This window comes from Bacillus rossius, chromosome 6 (genome assembly GCF_032445375.1).
Source record: "Bacillus rossius redtenbacheri isolate Brsri chromosome 6, Brsri_v3, whole genome shotgun sequence".
Classification (NCBI taxonomy): domain Eukaryota; kingdom Metazoa; phylum Arthropoda; class Insecta; order Phasmatodea; family Bacillidae; genus Bacillus; species Bacillus rossius.
In genome coordinates this window covers 9,955,581-9,973,443 of record NC_086334.1, presented here as the reverse complement: position 1 = coordinate 9,973,443, position 17,863 = coordinate 9,955,581, and the positions used below count along the sequence as shown (strand labels likewise).

Below are 17,863 nucleotides of genomic sequence, written 5' to 3'. Positions count from 1 at the left end.
CGGGTTTGCTAGTTTGTTTATATATGGTGAAACAAATATTTACTTGGCGGAAAAAAATATTTTGTTAGTTTAACCAAACTCGGTAAGTAACAAAAATAATTTGTTACACCTAACCAAATTTACAATTGAGTTGACAAAATCATTTTTTTGGGCCAACAGAATCTTTCCTACTACAAAATTTTTGTTTGAATTAACAAAATATATTTATTTCGCCATATATAAACAAATATATTGTTGGGGCAAACAGAACATTTATGCTGTATGGGCTATTGCCAACGGAAATTAACTTGTAGTTTTCTAATTATAAAAAAAACATTAATTATATGAACGTAGTTTCAATATCTGATATTGCTGGTATGCTCGAAGACGAATCTTGAGAGAAAACTTGTCCTGAATTTGGTTCACGTTTAAATGAACACTCCTGAGAGCCGTACCCAGGTTTGCATCATATTTTTGAAAGTCCCTTTGAAATTCTGAATCTTGGACGCGTAGCATCTGGATGGTAAGCCTTCCCTCCAAGGTTGATACGGGTTCGTTTGCCGGGGTTGGTACTCCGGTTGTGAACAATATGCTAAAACCCAAGTCATTGATTTGCTACGTACAATAGCAGATGTCGGGAAATTTGACTGATTTTTAGGTTTTGGAACACCGTGGTCGTGTTTTCAAGGCTTGGCTCTGTGTCAGCCATGATAGGGGACAGATAATTCAGCAGGAGACTGGTCCAAGAAGGACGTAGTTGCTGGACCATATTGAACATGTGTGATAAACTTGACAATAACCACGATCTGCTGAACACTCGACAACCAACATCACGAGAATGTGCAGTGTTTGTATAGTTATCATGGCACGAACCATTCTCGCGAGCTAAAAGTGTCTGTTTGGACTGCAAGTTTGGCTGTCCAAATAACAATGCGGATGTCGTAACGCCCGTAATAGTTCTCTGTCAAACGTGTGTGCTCCATGCAGAGAGCCGCCATTGCTCCGTGTACGAAACTGCTCCCTACAGGCTAGACTCAACTGTCGTATACATTCTTGAACATACTGCAGCATGTTGATTAGCCAGTGCCACAGTCTGATGATTTTGATCCTTTTGACAGGTTTGCGCATGATTGGGCCACACTGCTTCTCTGTGCATTGTTGGAAATTACTTTACTTTTTAACAAGTAAGGGTTCTTCAAAAGTTCCAAGTAACTAGACATTCGTATAAACCGCGCTATATTGCGACTTCCGAGCTGCGTGTTCTCACGTGAACATGGCATACATGGTAATGTCAGGAAGAGGAGAGATTTTTGCTATAGATACCACTATTTATTGAAAATTTTATCATTATTCCAAGAAGAATCTTGTGGACTCATGTTAGATTTAGCTAAGTGAACTTAATAACCATGCATTTAAGAATATGTCAGTCAATTTACGGAGAAATCTTGATAATTTTTAATAGCGTGTTATCTAGGGTATGCCCAACAAAGTATTGTCTAATCATCAGAGAGGGTGAGATGTGTATGTACGTGCTCCACACATAGTTGCTACCTCACTCAGCTGGAGTGGCTTCACCTCACCGTGATACATGCCGCAGCCTCACATTGAAACAAGCTGCAGCATCACATGATATAAACTGCAGCCTCACAGTAGGAGAGGTTGCAGCCTCACCGCGAGTCAAGCTGCAGCTCTACAGTAAGATAGGGTGCAGCCCCACAGTAATAAGCTGCAGCCTTACAGTGAGACAAGTTACAGCCTCACAGTAGGACAGACTGCAAACTCAGAGTGAGACAGGCTGCAGATTCACATTGAGACAAGCTGCAGCCTCACAGGAGACAATCTGCAGCCTCACAGGAGACAAGCTGCAGCCTCAGAGTGAACCAAGCTGCAGCCTCACAGGAGACAAGCTGCAGCCCCACAGTGAGACAAGCTGCAGCCCTACAGTGAGACAAGCTGAAGCCTCACAGGAGACAAGCTGCAGCCCCACAGTGAGACAAGCTGAAGCCTCACAGGAGACAAGCTGCAGCCTCACAGCAGACAAGCTGCAGCCCCACAGTGAGACAAGCTGAAGCCTCACAGGAGACAAGCTCAAGCTGCAGCCTCACAGCAAACAAGCTGCAGCCCCACAGTAAGACAAGCTGAAGCCTCACAGGAGACAAGCTGAAGCTTCACAGTGAGACAAGCTGCAGCCTCACAGGAGACAAGCTGCAGCCTCACAGCAGACAAGCTGCAGCCCCACAGTGAGACAAGCTGAAGCCTCACAGGAGACAAGCTGAAGCTTCACAGTGAGACAAGCTGCAGCCTCACAGGAGACAAGCTGCAGCCTCACAGCAGACAAGCTGCAGCCCCACAGTGAGACTGGCGGCAGCTCCACAGAGAGAGCAAGCTGAGACTGGCGGCAGCTCGGCGGCGGTGTCCTCACCCGTCTTGTCCTCGTTGGGCCACCAGCCGGCAGGACACGCCTCGCACGCAGTGTCGTCCTTCAGGACCTCGTTGCTGGCGCACGGCACACACACCCAACAGCACTTCTTCTCCTGGCCGCCCGTCTGCAGGTTCTGCGCATGGCCGCCAGGTGCGCCGCTGACTCACCCGATCACAATCACAAATGGGAAGCCTTATTTTCACAGACGAGTGAGCCAAACGCCCGATCGTGCATCCTCGGTTTTTTTTTGGTACATTGTAAATAAATATGGCGGTGTTCATAAAAGGATACTAATGGTCAATTAGGCTAGGTTAGCTACGTTATAAATACATTAAAACATTGTTGACGGTTGATTTGGTTAGGCTAGCTACATTAAAGATACGGGAAAAAAACATGAACTTCGGGGAACTTCGGGATTTGGCTCTCTCGTCTGTGAAAAGAAGGCTTCCCCTCACAAATACCTAGCGGGAGCGAATACAGTGTGTGTCCCTGGTGTAGGTCTGGAGCATCGGTGACCAACCTTTGAACATAAATATTACGCGAACAAAAATGAAAAAAAAAAACGTCACAGACAGGGGAAAAAAAATGACGTGACAAGATGGTGGAAGGAAGAGGGGAAGGGAGGTAGGATGGCGCGCGCCCGACGTGAAGTTTGTAACTACTCATTACAGCATCATTACAACACAAATAGGCAAAGTTGCCCGATAAAAATGTTTGTCGCACGCAGAGAAATGTAATTGTTTTTCCTCTCCAACTTAATTTTTAATTGTTATCAATAGTATATGGTTATTCAAGATTGTGTAAAAAAAATAGAAAACTCTTATGGAAATTGGTGGTAACAGTATGTTATAATTTGGTGCACGATAGTTTTTCTTCTAGCTTATAAAATAAATTCTTTGTTTCAAAAACCATGACACGTAATAAATTATTATATTCAGAACAGCCATTCAATAGACTATCAATTGTTCTCAGCTTGACGTTGAGTTCTCGAACACGCTAAATACAGCCACAATAAAGCTCTTTCACTACATTAAAATATACGAAAAAGCTTGATTCAGAGTGATAAAAGTTTACCTCTTAGAATAACTACTACCAATGGTATACTTTTATGTATAAATTTACGAGTTCATAATGTGCTAATACGCTCAAAGCATTTCTATAAAATTTAAATCTGGCATAGAAAATACAATTTTTGCCATTATTAGGTACATTTCGAAGACATACTACCTGTTGTAGCCGTTACCACGGTACAATTCCAGGAAAAATTTTATAAAGTTTCTCGTTTCATGATCCATATACCGCAAAATCATAGTCAACTCAAAAGTTTATACATACATACACACACATAGATACATTTTTATAGACACGATAACTTCCCTAATTTTGCACGAATCACTTCTAAACTAAAACATAAAATATAGTAATGAAAAAACTCTGCGGAGTTCGTTAATGGGCTAAACCCTACCACATGAACGAATATCGCTTCCGTTTGTACGTAATAAAACTTGGATGAGTGATACCAAAACTTTTGTCTGGAACAATTTTTGATGCGACCAGCCATCATAACTTTAAGGGGTAGTAAAAACAGAGGTTGGATGAAAGAAATCATAACTTCCTTAGTAGGAACACCATCGAATCCGTTTAGATCGTTTGTTATAATATTCATCCCTAACATTTATCTGAAACAATTTTTGATAGTAAAAATCATTGATGCAAAGGGGTTGAAAAAAAGGGTTGAATTAAACAAAATTCATAATTTTCTTATATGTAGACTATTTAATTCGTTCTTATTTATTGTGAAACCTTAAATATTATCTACAACTGTCTTACGGAATGATATTTTATACGACCAATCATTGCTGCAGGGAGTGGAAAAAATTAAGGCCTGGAGGAAAACAAATTTATAACGCACATTATTAAATGAGTTCAATTTTTTTTAAACCTTATAAATATCTGAAACTTTTTTTTGATACAACTTACCATAGCTTCAAAAGGTGTAAAAAACAAATAGTAAAAAACCTAAATGTATAACTCTCTTAATAGATAAACTATAAAAGCTAAAGCAATTGCAAATATTCTAAAAAATATCTAAATTCCTGGTCTGAAACATCTTTGTTTAAACGAACCATTACTGCAAAAGGTTGTGAAACCAGGGATTGGAATAAAAAAAATTTTCAAACCGTGTACCCAATCAAATCCGTTCTTATTTATTTTAAACTTTTTTTAAAAATATTATCAAAAAAATTTGTCTGAAGTAAATTGTTATGACACCAACCACTAATGAAAGAGGTGGAAATAACAAGGGTTGAAAGATAAAACATATCATAACCTTATTAGTAGGTATACTATCAAAACCGGTAAAATTTATTGTAAAATTCCTAAACATTATCTCAAACAATTTTTGATGAGAAGAAATACTACCGTAAAATACCGTGGTTGGAAAAAAAAATAAAACTTCCTTACTATCAAATTCGTTCGAATTTATTTTAAACCATGTTAATGTTATCTTACAATTTGGTTGAAAGCACATTTTTATATAACCAATTATTTGTAGAAAATGATAAAAAAAATTGTGATTGTCAAAAATTTATAACTACCTTAGAAGGCATAGGTAGTATGAAATTCGTTGTAAACTATTCAATGCTTTATGAATTGGGTGTAAAACATTCGAAACATTTCCACTGCATGTAATTTGAGAAAATGTTTTATAAATCGATTTGGATTATTGGTAAACATATATGTATATTAAGTTCTTAAATTTTTCCTAAAGTTTCCAGAACATTTCCAAAGTATACAGGTACTTCGAAATCTACTACGCCTTTAGGCTTATAGTGTATTGGATTTATTTATTTATTTAATTTACTTAGTAGTTATTGAACCTTCCATATGGCGAAAAAAAAAGACTATAAACGCTACTTAATTCATCACGGAGAACAACAATTTGATGTTTGTTTGGATAGAAATGAGACAAAAAAAATTGGTTGTCTGTAAAGTCGGTTTACGGACGATAGTTTAACGTGACAACGTCATAACAAAACATTGATGAAATGATTGCATACTTTTATGAACAAAATTGAATCATTTTTATTTTAATAATAAAATAATAAATACTTGAAATTATACTAGTAATCAGATTTTTAAAATGCAAGAATAATTAACCTTTATTGCCGAAATTGTTGTTGTAATAAGCAATGAAAACCACATTAACTTTTCTATTCACTTTATAAACAGTCGACGAAACAGTTCACTGGCGTTTAGCTGTTGCGTAACGGAACACAGCGTAACGGAACAATGAGCGTAACGGGACACAGCGTAACGGAACAATGTGCGTAACGGGACACTTTTTCATGCTTGCAGCCGGCGTTCATCGATTTATTAGACGTTGTCACGTCAAAATACAGAACTCAGGATCTTAAATAGTTGATACGTCTCCAGCGAGCCACAAGTTCGGTAGGTCACGAGCCGCCGTCTCCTGGCCTCGATACCCGAGGAGACGGAGACACTAACATCTCCAATATCCTTTACACGGCAATCATTCGCCGTCCGAGTATCTCTCTCTCTCTCTCTCTCTCTCCTTCCCCCCACCACTCTCGCTCCTCCAGCCCGGGGAAGGCGCGGGACAATCCTTGCTCGGGATTGAAAAGGAAATCTAATTCCTGTCTCTTCGAAAGGAATGAGGCGGGCTGAAATGTAAGCGGATGAACACACTAATATCTCGTCGGCGAGCTGCTGGGGGTCTGACGTCTGCATGCAGCCGTCGCTCTGGCCTCTGCTGTTCGGGGTCGCCTCGTGATTGGCGCGTCAGGCCGGGCGAGCCAACCTCCAGCTAGCTACTGACAGTTCGTGTGCCCGACTGTCGCTGGCGTTAACGCGACGACGGAAAGGTTTACAGCCGTCAAATTTGTTCCCCTCGAAGCGATTTCTTCACAATTCGATACAGTTTATTTTCGGTTTATTTAATTTTTTTTTTGACGTGACAACGTCTAATAAATCGATGAACACCGGTTGCACGCACGAAAAAGGATGACTCATTGTCCCGTTACGCTCATTATCCCGTTACGCTCATTGTACGCTTGCCGCCGCATCTCTCTCTCTCTTCCACTCGATTGGAAAAACCATCGATTTGACTTTTTCGAGGCACATTAAACTTGAAACACTCCTATTCGTTTCCTACTTTTCCTATCATCGTCCTATCCTTAACAAAATAACACAGATTGGAAGAAGTTAAATAGCAAACATGTATAAAAGTTATAGTTAAAATAATCTCTTCGTTAAAGTAATTAACATATTTGAATTAATGAGTGCAAATAAAAGTAAATTCATCAATTAAATTGTAGATTTCATTTCACTCCTTCTTTGTATCCATACAAAATAGTGATAATTCAATAAAAATGATTTAATTGTATTTATAAAAGTATGAAATCATTTCATCAATGTTTTGTTATGACGTTTTCACGTTAAACTATCGTCCGTAAACCGACTTTACAGACAAACAATTTGTTTTGTTATGTTAATTAAAGTGTACAAAATGTATTCCAGGATAGTTTCGCTAACATAAAGTTTCGTGTGTCTCACCATCACGCTTGGTACGTCCCCCGATGATCACAAAAATGACTGTATAGGTACGTCTTAATGGTGCCAGACGCGGGTTGGTCCTCTGGATGAATCAAAAGAAAAAAAGAGCTCGGCGCATGCGCGGAATTTGGGCAGCAGACCGGCAACAAATAGGAAACCAAATTTTCCACCACTAACGTCCTTTCGTTAGGACAGGGTAATTATGAAAATGAAAAAAGAGAGCAACCCACGCTTTGTTATGTCATTAAATTAATTGTTTTGTTTATTACATGATTCTTATTTTTTGCTTATTAAAAAAATTCGTTATACAGAGTTGTAGTTAATTCTATCGCATTCAATCGCTGTTGAAAAATTTACTTAAATTTAAAGATTTTTTTATTTTTACATTTTAGTTCATTCAACAATTAAAGCATGCGTTTTAGTATTGAGAAACCGGCTTCAAACCTTTTTTTTTACGTACGCCATTGCTGGTTATACTGTATGTCATAGGAAGCTTAAATAAAGGACATAATAATTAATATGCAAACACACAGGAAGAAAGCCGAAATATGCCGACGTGGAAAGTCAAATGCATTGGCAGCACAGATAAATCCGTGGAAGCAGTTAGTGTTCCAAAAAAATCTCTGTGTCGTTAATGTATGTATCAACTGACTTTGACTTGTTTTCGGTATGTCTGCATATTCATCTTTTATGTATGTTACTACTGGCGTAGGCTATGTTCAAAAAACATTTATAGATAAATCCCCCTCATTCCAATAACCGTTCAAAAAAAAAAGGGGGTGTCTGTAAAATCGGTTTACGGACGATAATTTTACGTGATAACGTCATAAGAAAACATTGATGAAAAATTCAATACTTTTTAAATTTCAAATATTATTTACAGTTTTTTCCAATTTAATTTAAATATTTTGTTTAAATATAATCACGAACAATTACTTAAAAAGCCCGACTTAACCTGTTTGATATTATAGAAGATTTTCTCGCACGGTGGTTGGCCGGTTCTTGCACGCTCAGCTCAAGGGGAACGTGACAATTTTTCGTGCGTGCAGCCGGCGTTCATCGATTTATAAGACGTTATCACGTAAAAAAACGTAGGCGATTATCATATGGGGAATTGACAAGGTGTTTGGGGGGAAGCATGGGAAATCTGGATGACGATGGCCGGAGTGTGATTGCCACCAGGGTGCTGTGTCGTGTCGGACGCTGACCTTGTAGTAGCCGGGGGGGCAGGGTCTCGAGCACACAGACTCCACCCGGTGGCCAGGCGGCGGGGGCTGCAGCTCGTGCCACATGAGCAGCGTGCCGTTGTTCCAGTCGCCCACGTGCACGTAGTCGTGCGAGCCGTTGGGCAGCAGCTGGTAGTTCATGATGTTGTACCTGCGGGCAACACCGCAGCTGGTAGTTCATGATGTTGTACCTGCGGGCAACACCGCAGCTGGTAGTTCATGATGTTGTACCTGCGGGAAACACCGCGGCTGGTAGTTCATGATGTTGTACCTGCGGGCAACACCGCAGCTGGTAGTTCATGATGTTGTACCTGCGGGCAACACCGCAGCTGGTAGTTCATGATGTTGTACCTGCGGGCAACACCGCAGCTGGTAGTTCATGATGTACCTGCGGGCAACACCGCAGCTGGTAGTTCATGATGTTGTACCTGCGGGCAACACCGCGGCCGGTGGTTCATGATGTTGTACCTGCGGGCAACACCGCAGCTGGTAGTTCATGATGTTGTACCTGCGGGCAACACCGCAGCTGGTAGTTCATGATGTTGTACCTGCGGGCAACACCGCAGCTGGTAGTTCATGATGTTGTACCTGCGGGCAACACCGCAGCTGGTAGTTCATGATGTTGTACCTGCGGGCAACACCGCAGCTGGTAGTTCATGATGTTGTACCTGCGGGCAACACCGCAGCTGGTAGTTCATGATGTTGTACCTGCGGGCAACACCGCGGCCGGTGGTTCATGATGTTGTACCTGCGGGCAACACCGCAGCTGGTAGTTCATGATGTTGTACCTGCGGGCAACACCGCAGCTGGTAGTTCATGATGTTGTACCTGCGGGCAACACCGCAGCTGGTAGTTCATGATGTTGTACCTGCGGGCAACACCGCGGCCGGTGGTTCATGATGTTGTACCTGCGGGCAACACCGCAGCTGGTAGTTCATGATGTTGTACCTGCGGGCAACACCGCAGCTGGTAGTTCATGATGTTGTACCTGCGGGCAACACCGCGGCCGGTGGTTCATGATGTTGTACCTGCGGGCAACACCGCAGCTGGTAGTTCATGATGTTGTACCTGCGGGCAACACCGCAGCTGGTAGTTCATGATGTTGTACCTGCGGGCAACACCGAGGCTGGTCTCGCGGCGTCCTCGCGTCAGAGCACGTCGTCTCTGCTTGCGGACGCTGTGCATAGGACAGCAAAAGTTTAAAACAAAACTAGTCTTGTTTGGTTAAATGTTAAATCTATTATGAAATTTTTATTATTGTAATTTAGTATTATGCTTTGTCATAGTGATTGGCTGGCCGGCCCTAGTTTACCCTAAATTACCCTAGTTTAACCTAAATTAATGTAACGGTTATTATATGTAACTGCGCTACTTAACCCATCTATGTGAATTTTTTTTTTATTTCTCACCGCGATGCTATGCATCTAGACCTAGGCCATGTACCCTGCGCGGGTTCACTGGAGGTCGATGCTCCGAGTTGAAGTTCTCAAGAAACCACAGGGGGGAGAAGAGGAAAGGGGGTGGGTCAAAACTTGCTATGTCGCCTGGGAAAGGCGTCGTGTGGACCGTCCCGAGGCGTCGCCGAGGACTGTAATATGATCCTCGACGTGCTGCCAAACAGCTTACCGATGCTTGACTCTGAGAAATGACCGATGCTTGCCTCTGAGAAAGGGAAGATGCTAGCGGTGGGCTTGGGGTAACGTTCGCTAGCACGAAAAGTCATACTGTTACAGGGAAAAAACGTGGTGCAAACTGCGGTCGAGATTCTGCGATAACCAATCGTCAGCAAAGGTATCTAATTGGGCCTGCGAGCCAGCGCACGTGCACTGGGTTGCACAAGATTATGTCGGAGGGTACAGTAATGGAATCAAAATTAAATGAAATTAAAAATGAAACTTTATTTTTTTTTTGGATTCCTTCTTTAAAAATGAAAAATTAAACTTAAAATTCAAAACTTGTGCCCAAAAATTATGATAAACGGCACAACGCATCCAGTGTTAACTTTCGCATTGCAAGCACCGTTTTCAGTGTTAACATTCTCTTATGTTTGGTAGTATGAGCTTTCTGATCTGCTAGAGGCATCGGCCAGTCAGTGTCCTTTTTTTTAATTTCATTAATCAGCTGGGTGATCTAGCCGATCAGAAATTTTGCAGGAGAAACTTCCCTTTTGACGAATGTGGCTTGGTCACACTTGGTCGCCAGGTCGCTCTTGTGCGCGGGCTGTGGTCGCGCGCGCCATCTCGTAGCGCGTTTGTGTAGCTCTTCCCTGAGTGCTTCGGTAAGGCGCGTCAATGCTGACATTTGACAGAATAACCAATGTCTAGAGACTTGCAAAACTGGCGGTTTCGATAGACTCACATACCCCGGTACACTCGGGCAAATAACGCAAGTTCATTGGCTGCCGACTTGTAAGTCGTCTCAGCTGGTTTGTCTGTGATTCGATCCTTCTTTGGTTGAGGGTTTATAAATGGTTGAGATTCGTCCAGATGAACAGTAAGCCATTAGAAAAATTATCTAAGAGGTATATGTGTTTGAATTCTAGCCTATCACCGAATGAATCCTCGAATTTTGCAGGTCTCTACCGATGTCATTACAAGAAACTAGAATTACTTTTTTTTTTGGTACTTTAGTGATTCAAATGTCAAAATAGTTGTTAGTTTCGTTTCTAATGTTTCTTCGCCTATTTTTCGACTGTCCAGTTTTTTTTAGTACACGAGGGTAAGAAATGGAGACTGTCTGAAACATAGGGCACTCCCACCGGATCTTCGGACAGTGCGAGAGGCAAGGATAGACACCAGAAGAAGTTTGAACCTGTATCATAAGGTGCCTTTATAAACTGAAATACATGTACATTTGTAATACTTTTACACCCGAACCACTGTCAGCAAGACATTTCGTGTACAAATGTCTGGGCCGATGACACGCTCCCCTTCCCCCCCCCCCCCCCCCCCCCCACCATGTGAAACAACAAAATCAGGAGTAAACTACCCAACTATCCAAGAAACCAGACGTGTATTCTAGTCTAGTGGTATCGGCGAGGGGAAGCCTTCTTTTCACAGACGAGAGAGAGCCAAAACCCGAAGTTCCCCGAAGTTCATGCTTTTTTCCGTAACTTTTATGTAGCTATCCTAACCAAATCAACCGTCCACAATGTTTTAAAGTATTAACAATGCAGCTAACCTAACTTAATTGACCATTAGTATCCTTTTATCAACACCGCCATAATTATTTACAATGAACCAAAAAAAAAAAACCTAAGATGCACGATCGGACGTTTGGCTCTCTCGTCTGTGAAAATAAGGATTTGCATCGGTGAGGATGGTCTGTGTGTGACGCAGGGGCCGTGTCACACGAGCAGGTGAACTGAGACTCGTGTGAGAGGGTGTTGAGGCGGCGCTGAAAGGGCGTTAAGGCGCAGCAGGTACGTACCTACCTGCCCGGGGGGTCCCCGCGGCGGTCGAACTCCACCAGCTCGTCGTCGTCGTAGGTGAAGGACACGTTCAGCAGGTAGCTCTGCGGACAAGCCGGAGGAGCGAGGGCTCAGATCGGCGACTACCACGCCGGGTCGTTACCACAACGCCGAAATACCACAACGCCGAATGTCAAAATTGACCACAACGCCGACAGCTAGAAAACTGCTTTGTACCACAACGCCGAAATAACAACTTAATGAATTTGTGTGTGTTTCTTAAATGTGCCTTAACGCCGAAATACCACAATCAAACCTAACCTTACCTAACCTAACCTAACCTAGCGTAATATAACCTAACCTAATTGAACCTAGCCTAACCTAGCCTAACCTAACTTAGCCTAACCTAGCCTAGCCTAATCTAGCCTAACTTTACCTAGTCTAACCTAACCTTTGTAGCAGTCCTGCAATGACATTTTTCGGCGTTAGTGTATTTCGGCTTTGTGGTAATTCGGCGTTGTGGTACACAGCAGTTTTCTAGCTGTCGGCGTTGTGGTCAATTTGGCATTTCGGCGTTGTGGTGCGTCCCAGAGCCAGGCCTCTCTCACGTGAAGCAATAGGCAAGCAGGAAGGCGCGGTAGTGTCCCGGCCGGGAGAGGCGGCTCGGATCCGGACAGTGTGTCACGTGGCGGGGAGTCGCCGAGGAGGAGTTTACTCGCCGCCGGGTAATTCGATTGGTCGAGCCACGCCGCGGGGCTGCGAGGGCGTAACGGCTGTAACGCTCTTAGCCACGGGCCGGTCGCTCCTGGCGCGTCGTCTTGCGGGTGACGCGGGTTAACTTATAATTAGACCTGCGGACAACACTTGTTATAAAAAAATATCTGGCTAGTGAAATTAGATCTTGACTTTAAAAAAAACTTGGTTGGATCACTGTAACAGTTACTTTTATGTAATTTTTACATAATCACTACACAGGCATGTCATCAATTTGTAGAAATAACTAAACTGGCCTAGAGGTTTTAGAAACTACAATAGTTTCCTAAGTTTTTGTTATTGTTGCGTCTAAGTTTATTGAGATGAGAATTACGTTAGTAAAACTTACAACCAGAATATTACCATTAGTGTTTGTAATTTTTAGGTTAGACGTAAATCATTACATCGCATAGGCGTGTTTTGCCGGAAATTGAGATACACCGTTTCTTACCCTTAAAAACTCACCCCCCTCCACTTCCAGATCTAGGATTGCCCGTAAATTATTTTTTCTTTCATTTTTGTTATATTCTCGTCCTTTTTTAACGGGTTTCATCCTACTATATTTTTTTTTTCACTTTTTACCATTTTAAAAATTATCGACCCTGGTCTATAGACTTTAAAGCCTCTAAAAACCAAACTAAAGAAAACAAGTAAGCTCGGTGACGTCACACGTCGTGCTTCGATGTAGCCAATGATGCAGTGTCTGCCCCTGAAGTACTCCTCTTGTATCTCCAAGCTTCCGAGAACAGACACCAGGCGCCGCCAGTGGCTGTGCGGCTACTATCCGGAGATCTCCGTGCCGTTAATTAACACGCGGTCTAATTACGCCGCGAGCCCTTATCACAATCCGTCGCGGGCTTCGCTAATGAGGTAGTGGGTCTCCTTCCAGCCGGTCTGCGTGGCGGAGAAGCGAGGCTTCAAGACACCGGGAATCTGGTCCCAAGCGTCTCATAGCTCTGTCGCTGGATCCAGGAAGTTCAATAAGCACTCCTCAGTCCTACCGTAAGGGAAGCCTACGATTCACTCGTCCTTCTGGATATACCCGAATACTCACGTTGGCAAGCCTTCTTTCAACAGACGAGAGAGTCAAACGCCCAATCGTGCATTATCGTTGTTTTTTTTTTTTGTTCATTGTAAATAAATATACAACTCATGATAACTAATGGTCAATTAGGTTAGGTTAGCTACATTATAAATACTTTAAAACATTATGGACGGTTGATTTGGTTAGGATAGGTACATTAAAGATACTGTGAAATCATGTAAACGGTTTCACCCAAATAAATACACCTGTTGTGGTACGGGGGAAAAAAAGCTAGCATGAACTTCGGGGAACTGTGGGTTTGTCTCTCTCGTCTGTGAAAAGAAGGCTTGCCAACGTGAGTACTTGGGTATGTCCCGAAGGACGAGTGAATCGTAGGCTTCCCTACTTCAAAGCTTCATACTTAGATGCACAGAAGTTCATTGGGTTGTGCTACCCTGAGGCTGCCGACTGCACTGGGACAACAGTTACCAACCTCGACGCTTTAACAACCCCACAACTCTGGAACATTCAGACAATGGCCGCGAAAGCCTATATTCGTACAAACATTATTACCCTGGTAACACAACTGATATTTTGTTCATCATTCACCTCATTAAATAAATCTTTATGGTTAATTTCAAGCTATGTATAAATTGAGCCTTTTTCTCAACTGATAAAAGCTGGGAAGTAAAGCGAACGACAAAAGATGCTAGGAAACTGTTTGGGGTGCAAGCTATCCCTCCCAGCTGTATCCGAATCTATGAAACTATTCCTGGTCACGTGGTCGATTCAGTGCTCAACTGGGAGATCATATATAATGTTACGAGTGTACTAGAGACGGGCCAAGGAGGAAGGACAGCCGGTCTGTTAGCCCGCGGGTGGGGCGGGGTCCATCACCTCATCACACCTTATCATATTATCAACGCCACCTCACTACATCCTCCATTCCCCCTTCCACAGCGCTTTCTCACTGAGACCGGAGAACTCTCTCCGACGCGTTCCCAGAGCCCCGCCTGCATGAAGTTGCGTAACTAGGACGCCGTTGTTCTGGGACCTTCGGGTGTCAAGTCGACCGTGATGACGCGACACTTCGAAAGGGGAGCGAGACCATTCCAGAAGGGGGCCGAGGGGTATAAATCGGTGACTCCGGCTTCCGATGCAGTGGAGCGATGTGAGGAGGACGAGTGACCCCCGTGGTGAGCGAAGGTGGACAATGTGCGACGGGATTCGTGTGCGCATCCGGGTCTGTGCCGTGTGCGACGGTCGAGCGACGAACAGTAGAGAGAGTCACTATCGAGCCGATCTGCAGTGGGGAGAGTAAATTGTGGATCTTATTAAAAAAGCGATAAATATGTGGATAGACAATTTAAAAAAAATTAATAGTGTAAATATTAGGTACAAAACTATTAAATTGATTGTGCTAGCCTTTTCGAATCTGTTTCTCACTCGTAGCAATAACAAGTTCACTGAACAAGAGAGGGGACGCACCACAACGCCGAAATACCACAACACCGAAATACCACAACGCCGAAATGCCAAATTGACCGCAACGCCGACAGCTATAAAACTGTTGTGTACCACAACGCCAAATTACCACAACGCCGAAATACACTAACGCCCAAAAATGTCAATGCAGGACTGCCACAAAGGTTAGGTTAGACTAGGTTAGGTTAGACTAGGTTAGGTTAGGCTAGGTTAGGTTAGGCTAGGCTAGGATAGGCTAGGTTAAGTTAGGTTATATTACGCTATGTTAGGTTAGGTTAGGTAAGGTTAGGTTTGATTGTGGTATTTCGGCGTTAAGGTACATTTAAGAAACACACACAAATTCATTCAGTTGTTATTTCGACGTTGCGGTACACGGCAGTTTTCTAGCTGTCGGCTTTGTGGTAACGACCCAACAGAGATACATAAGAACAGTGTGACCCATGTGAGATTGCAGGCGGGCGCCAGACCGCTACACCGGCTCACCTTGAAGAGAGAGCCGTCGAAGGGAAAGAGCCCGGGGCACACACCCCTTGAGCCGTTGCCGCACACTGCCTGCACCATGTTGTGCAGGCCGTACGCCATGGTGTACAGCGCCTTCATGACGAAGGAGAGCTTGGGGTCGGCGCGGTAGCGCTCCTTCAGCCGCTCCTTGCCTGCAACAGTTTCCAATATGGCGACCTTAACGACAATTGCAACGGCTACGTGATAATTCTAAATTGTTGCCATGACATCCTAATGGTCTTGCTCATGACCTCGGTGACTTATTGGAGGCTTGACAACGGGGAATTGAAGTAGGAATGGGGAATTTTTTTAAAAAACCAAAAATTTTTGAGGCATTTCAAATTTTTTTTTATTTTTTACAATTTTTCTTTCAAAATGTAATTTTTTGAAATTTGAGAATTTTTTAATACAATTTGGCGGAAATTAAAAAAAAAGCTGGATTGTTGGCAAATTTGGAGAAGATTTTGAAAAATTTTGAAAGTAAAATTCAAAGATCAAAGTCATTACAGATGGCCGCCGTGACGCCACGCATACAATCAAAGATGGCGGACACCGACACCAACACCACACCCAAAACCCAGGGCCAGTAAATACTTTTATACACTACTAACACCCACTTGATAATTCATTAACTATGTGAACTTTAGTCGGCAATTTTAATTATAAAATATACAAACTGGCACAATACTAAAATACGGAACATATATTGGCCGTAGACATTGTGGCCAAAATTTTAAGCACGTCCTGGTTTCGGTAGAGCCCACGTCCAAGGGAGTTACTTATCGCCCTTGAAGATGGCTGCATCAGCGCCAGATGAAACTACCTTCCGACGAACTGTCTCGACTCAAATGCCAAGTATATAGTTACTACACACGTCAGGAGTGGATGAAGATGCACGGACTGAGAGGAGACAGAGGAAATGCTGGAGGAACGCGATGAGAAACAAAGTGGCGAGGGCTTCCCCTCTCCCCCCCCCCCTCCTCCGCTAGCCGCGCCACCACAGCGCCCTCGAGTCAGCGCGCTGTGTGTCCATGGCACATTTGTACTGTTCATTAAACGGATAATGACCCTGCAGGAAATTTTATTAAAATACTATTCAAGCCAACAATAATGTGCACTTATTTTATCCGCGAATATGATCAAAATTTAGGGATTTCAGAGACAGAAAAATATAACACGAGATACAAAATTCTGACAGTTTGAATGCGAAAACATCTGCATACATGCACAGTAAACAATTTGGGAATTTTACCAGTAAGTGTGTCGCACTTGTTCTGTATTAAACCTACTTTTATCTCACGTAATTCGTTTTTAAGATAATGTCCCAAGGGGCGCATGCAAAATGGAAATGGAGGGAAGTATCTTCCTCGAAATCGTAAAATATAAATCATTCCCACCTACAAAAGGAAAGAATTTGAAAGAAAACAGCGAGTAAAGTGCTCTATCAAAATGATACTCTGCGTAAACTCATTTCATGTTTCTTGGCTGTCAATTTGAGAATTTTGAACTGCCAGGTAAAATTAATTAATATTTTCTGAAAGAAATTCAAACCATTTCTTGAAGTAGCCAATGGCATTGCAGTTAAACCTTAAAAAAATTCAGTTCTGAAAAAATTAAATTATCCTTATTTTTACAACCCAAAAACGTTAAAAAAATAACTTTGGCAGCTAATTATGCAAAAAGTGTGCGCTGCATATATTTTTCATTTCGTGAAAATTAAACAATTGAAAAAGTCTACAAGTTTATCTGTAATTACTGTAAATATAAAATCTTGCCCTGAAATGGGAGGCACCCCCTTAATATTGCTCTAGTTGGTGCCCAAAGGGGTTCAGAGATAGCTGGTCCACGTAAGGTCAAGTACTTTCATGTGGCGCCGAACTTTCTAGCAACCCATCGATTCCTGTACTTTGTCGGTGTCTTTCATCTGAAAAAAATAGTTTTAACAAGTAAACACTACATCAATATTTAAATAAAGTACAATAACATTAAACAATAATATAATGGTTAAAAATATATATATGTATTCCTAACTAACTACGTAAATAACAGTCCTAGTTTATTTAACTAAACGCAACACCTGAAAGAGTAAATGTAATTTGAAATGCTTTTAAACGAAAACCAACAAATTTCAGGAAATCATTTTTTTTTATGAATCGGTGCCACGTGTGGAGGTGTTCTGTTGCACACAGTAATCGGAAATGCTGCAGGTGTCACGTGAAACAGAAGCAGAGTTTATACCTAATCGACCGCAGTAGCAGTTAGCAGGTTCGACGCGGATCACATAACCGCCCGGATGAACGACCGCAAGGGGGGGGGGGGGGAGGTGAGCTGTTACGCCCATCTGGGAGGTCACAGAGTACTGCGGGGTCACGTTTCCGCCGCAACTACCCCTGATGGCGGCTGCTACTGCCTGCGCCGAGCCCTGCACGGGGTCGCCGGGGCGGGTTGGAGCGACCCTAGGCCACGACAAGCAGTGTATGCAACTCACC

At 42.7% G+C, this 17,863-nt stretch overlaps 1 protein-coding gene across 5 annotated transcripts in view; it reads right to left on the bottom strand.

Annotated features, from left to right (window-relative positions):
- The window catches only part of LOC134532599 (metabotropic glutamate receptor 1-like), a 153,091-nt gene that overhangs the window by 46,598 nt on the left and 88,630 nt on the right, over window positions 1-17,863 (bottom strand). For 3 of the 5 annotated variants that reach the window (XM_063369165.1, XM_063369166.1, XM_063369167.1), the window contains exons 7-10: window positions 15,357-15,526; window positions 11,636-11,715; window positions 8,185-8,353; window positions 2,402-2,534 (exon numbers count right to left, since the gene is read on the bottom strand). In XM_063369165.1, the coding sequence (XP_063225235.1) occupies window positions 2,402-2,534; window positions 8,185-8,353; window positions 11,636-11,715; window positions 15,357-15,526 (552 nt within the window). The remainder of the gene's footprint in view (window positions 1-2,401; window positions 2,535-8,184; window positions 8,354-11,635; window positions 11,716-15,356; window positions 15,527-17,863) is intronic. The other 2 variants (XM_063369168.1, XM_063369169.1) reach the window with 1 other exon arrangement.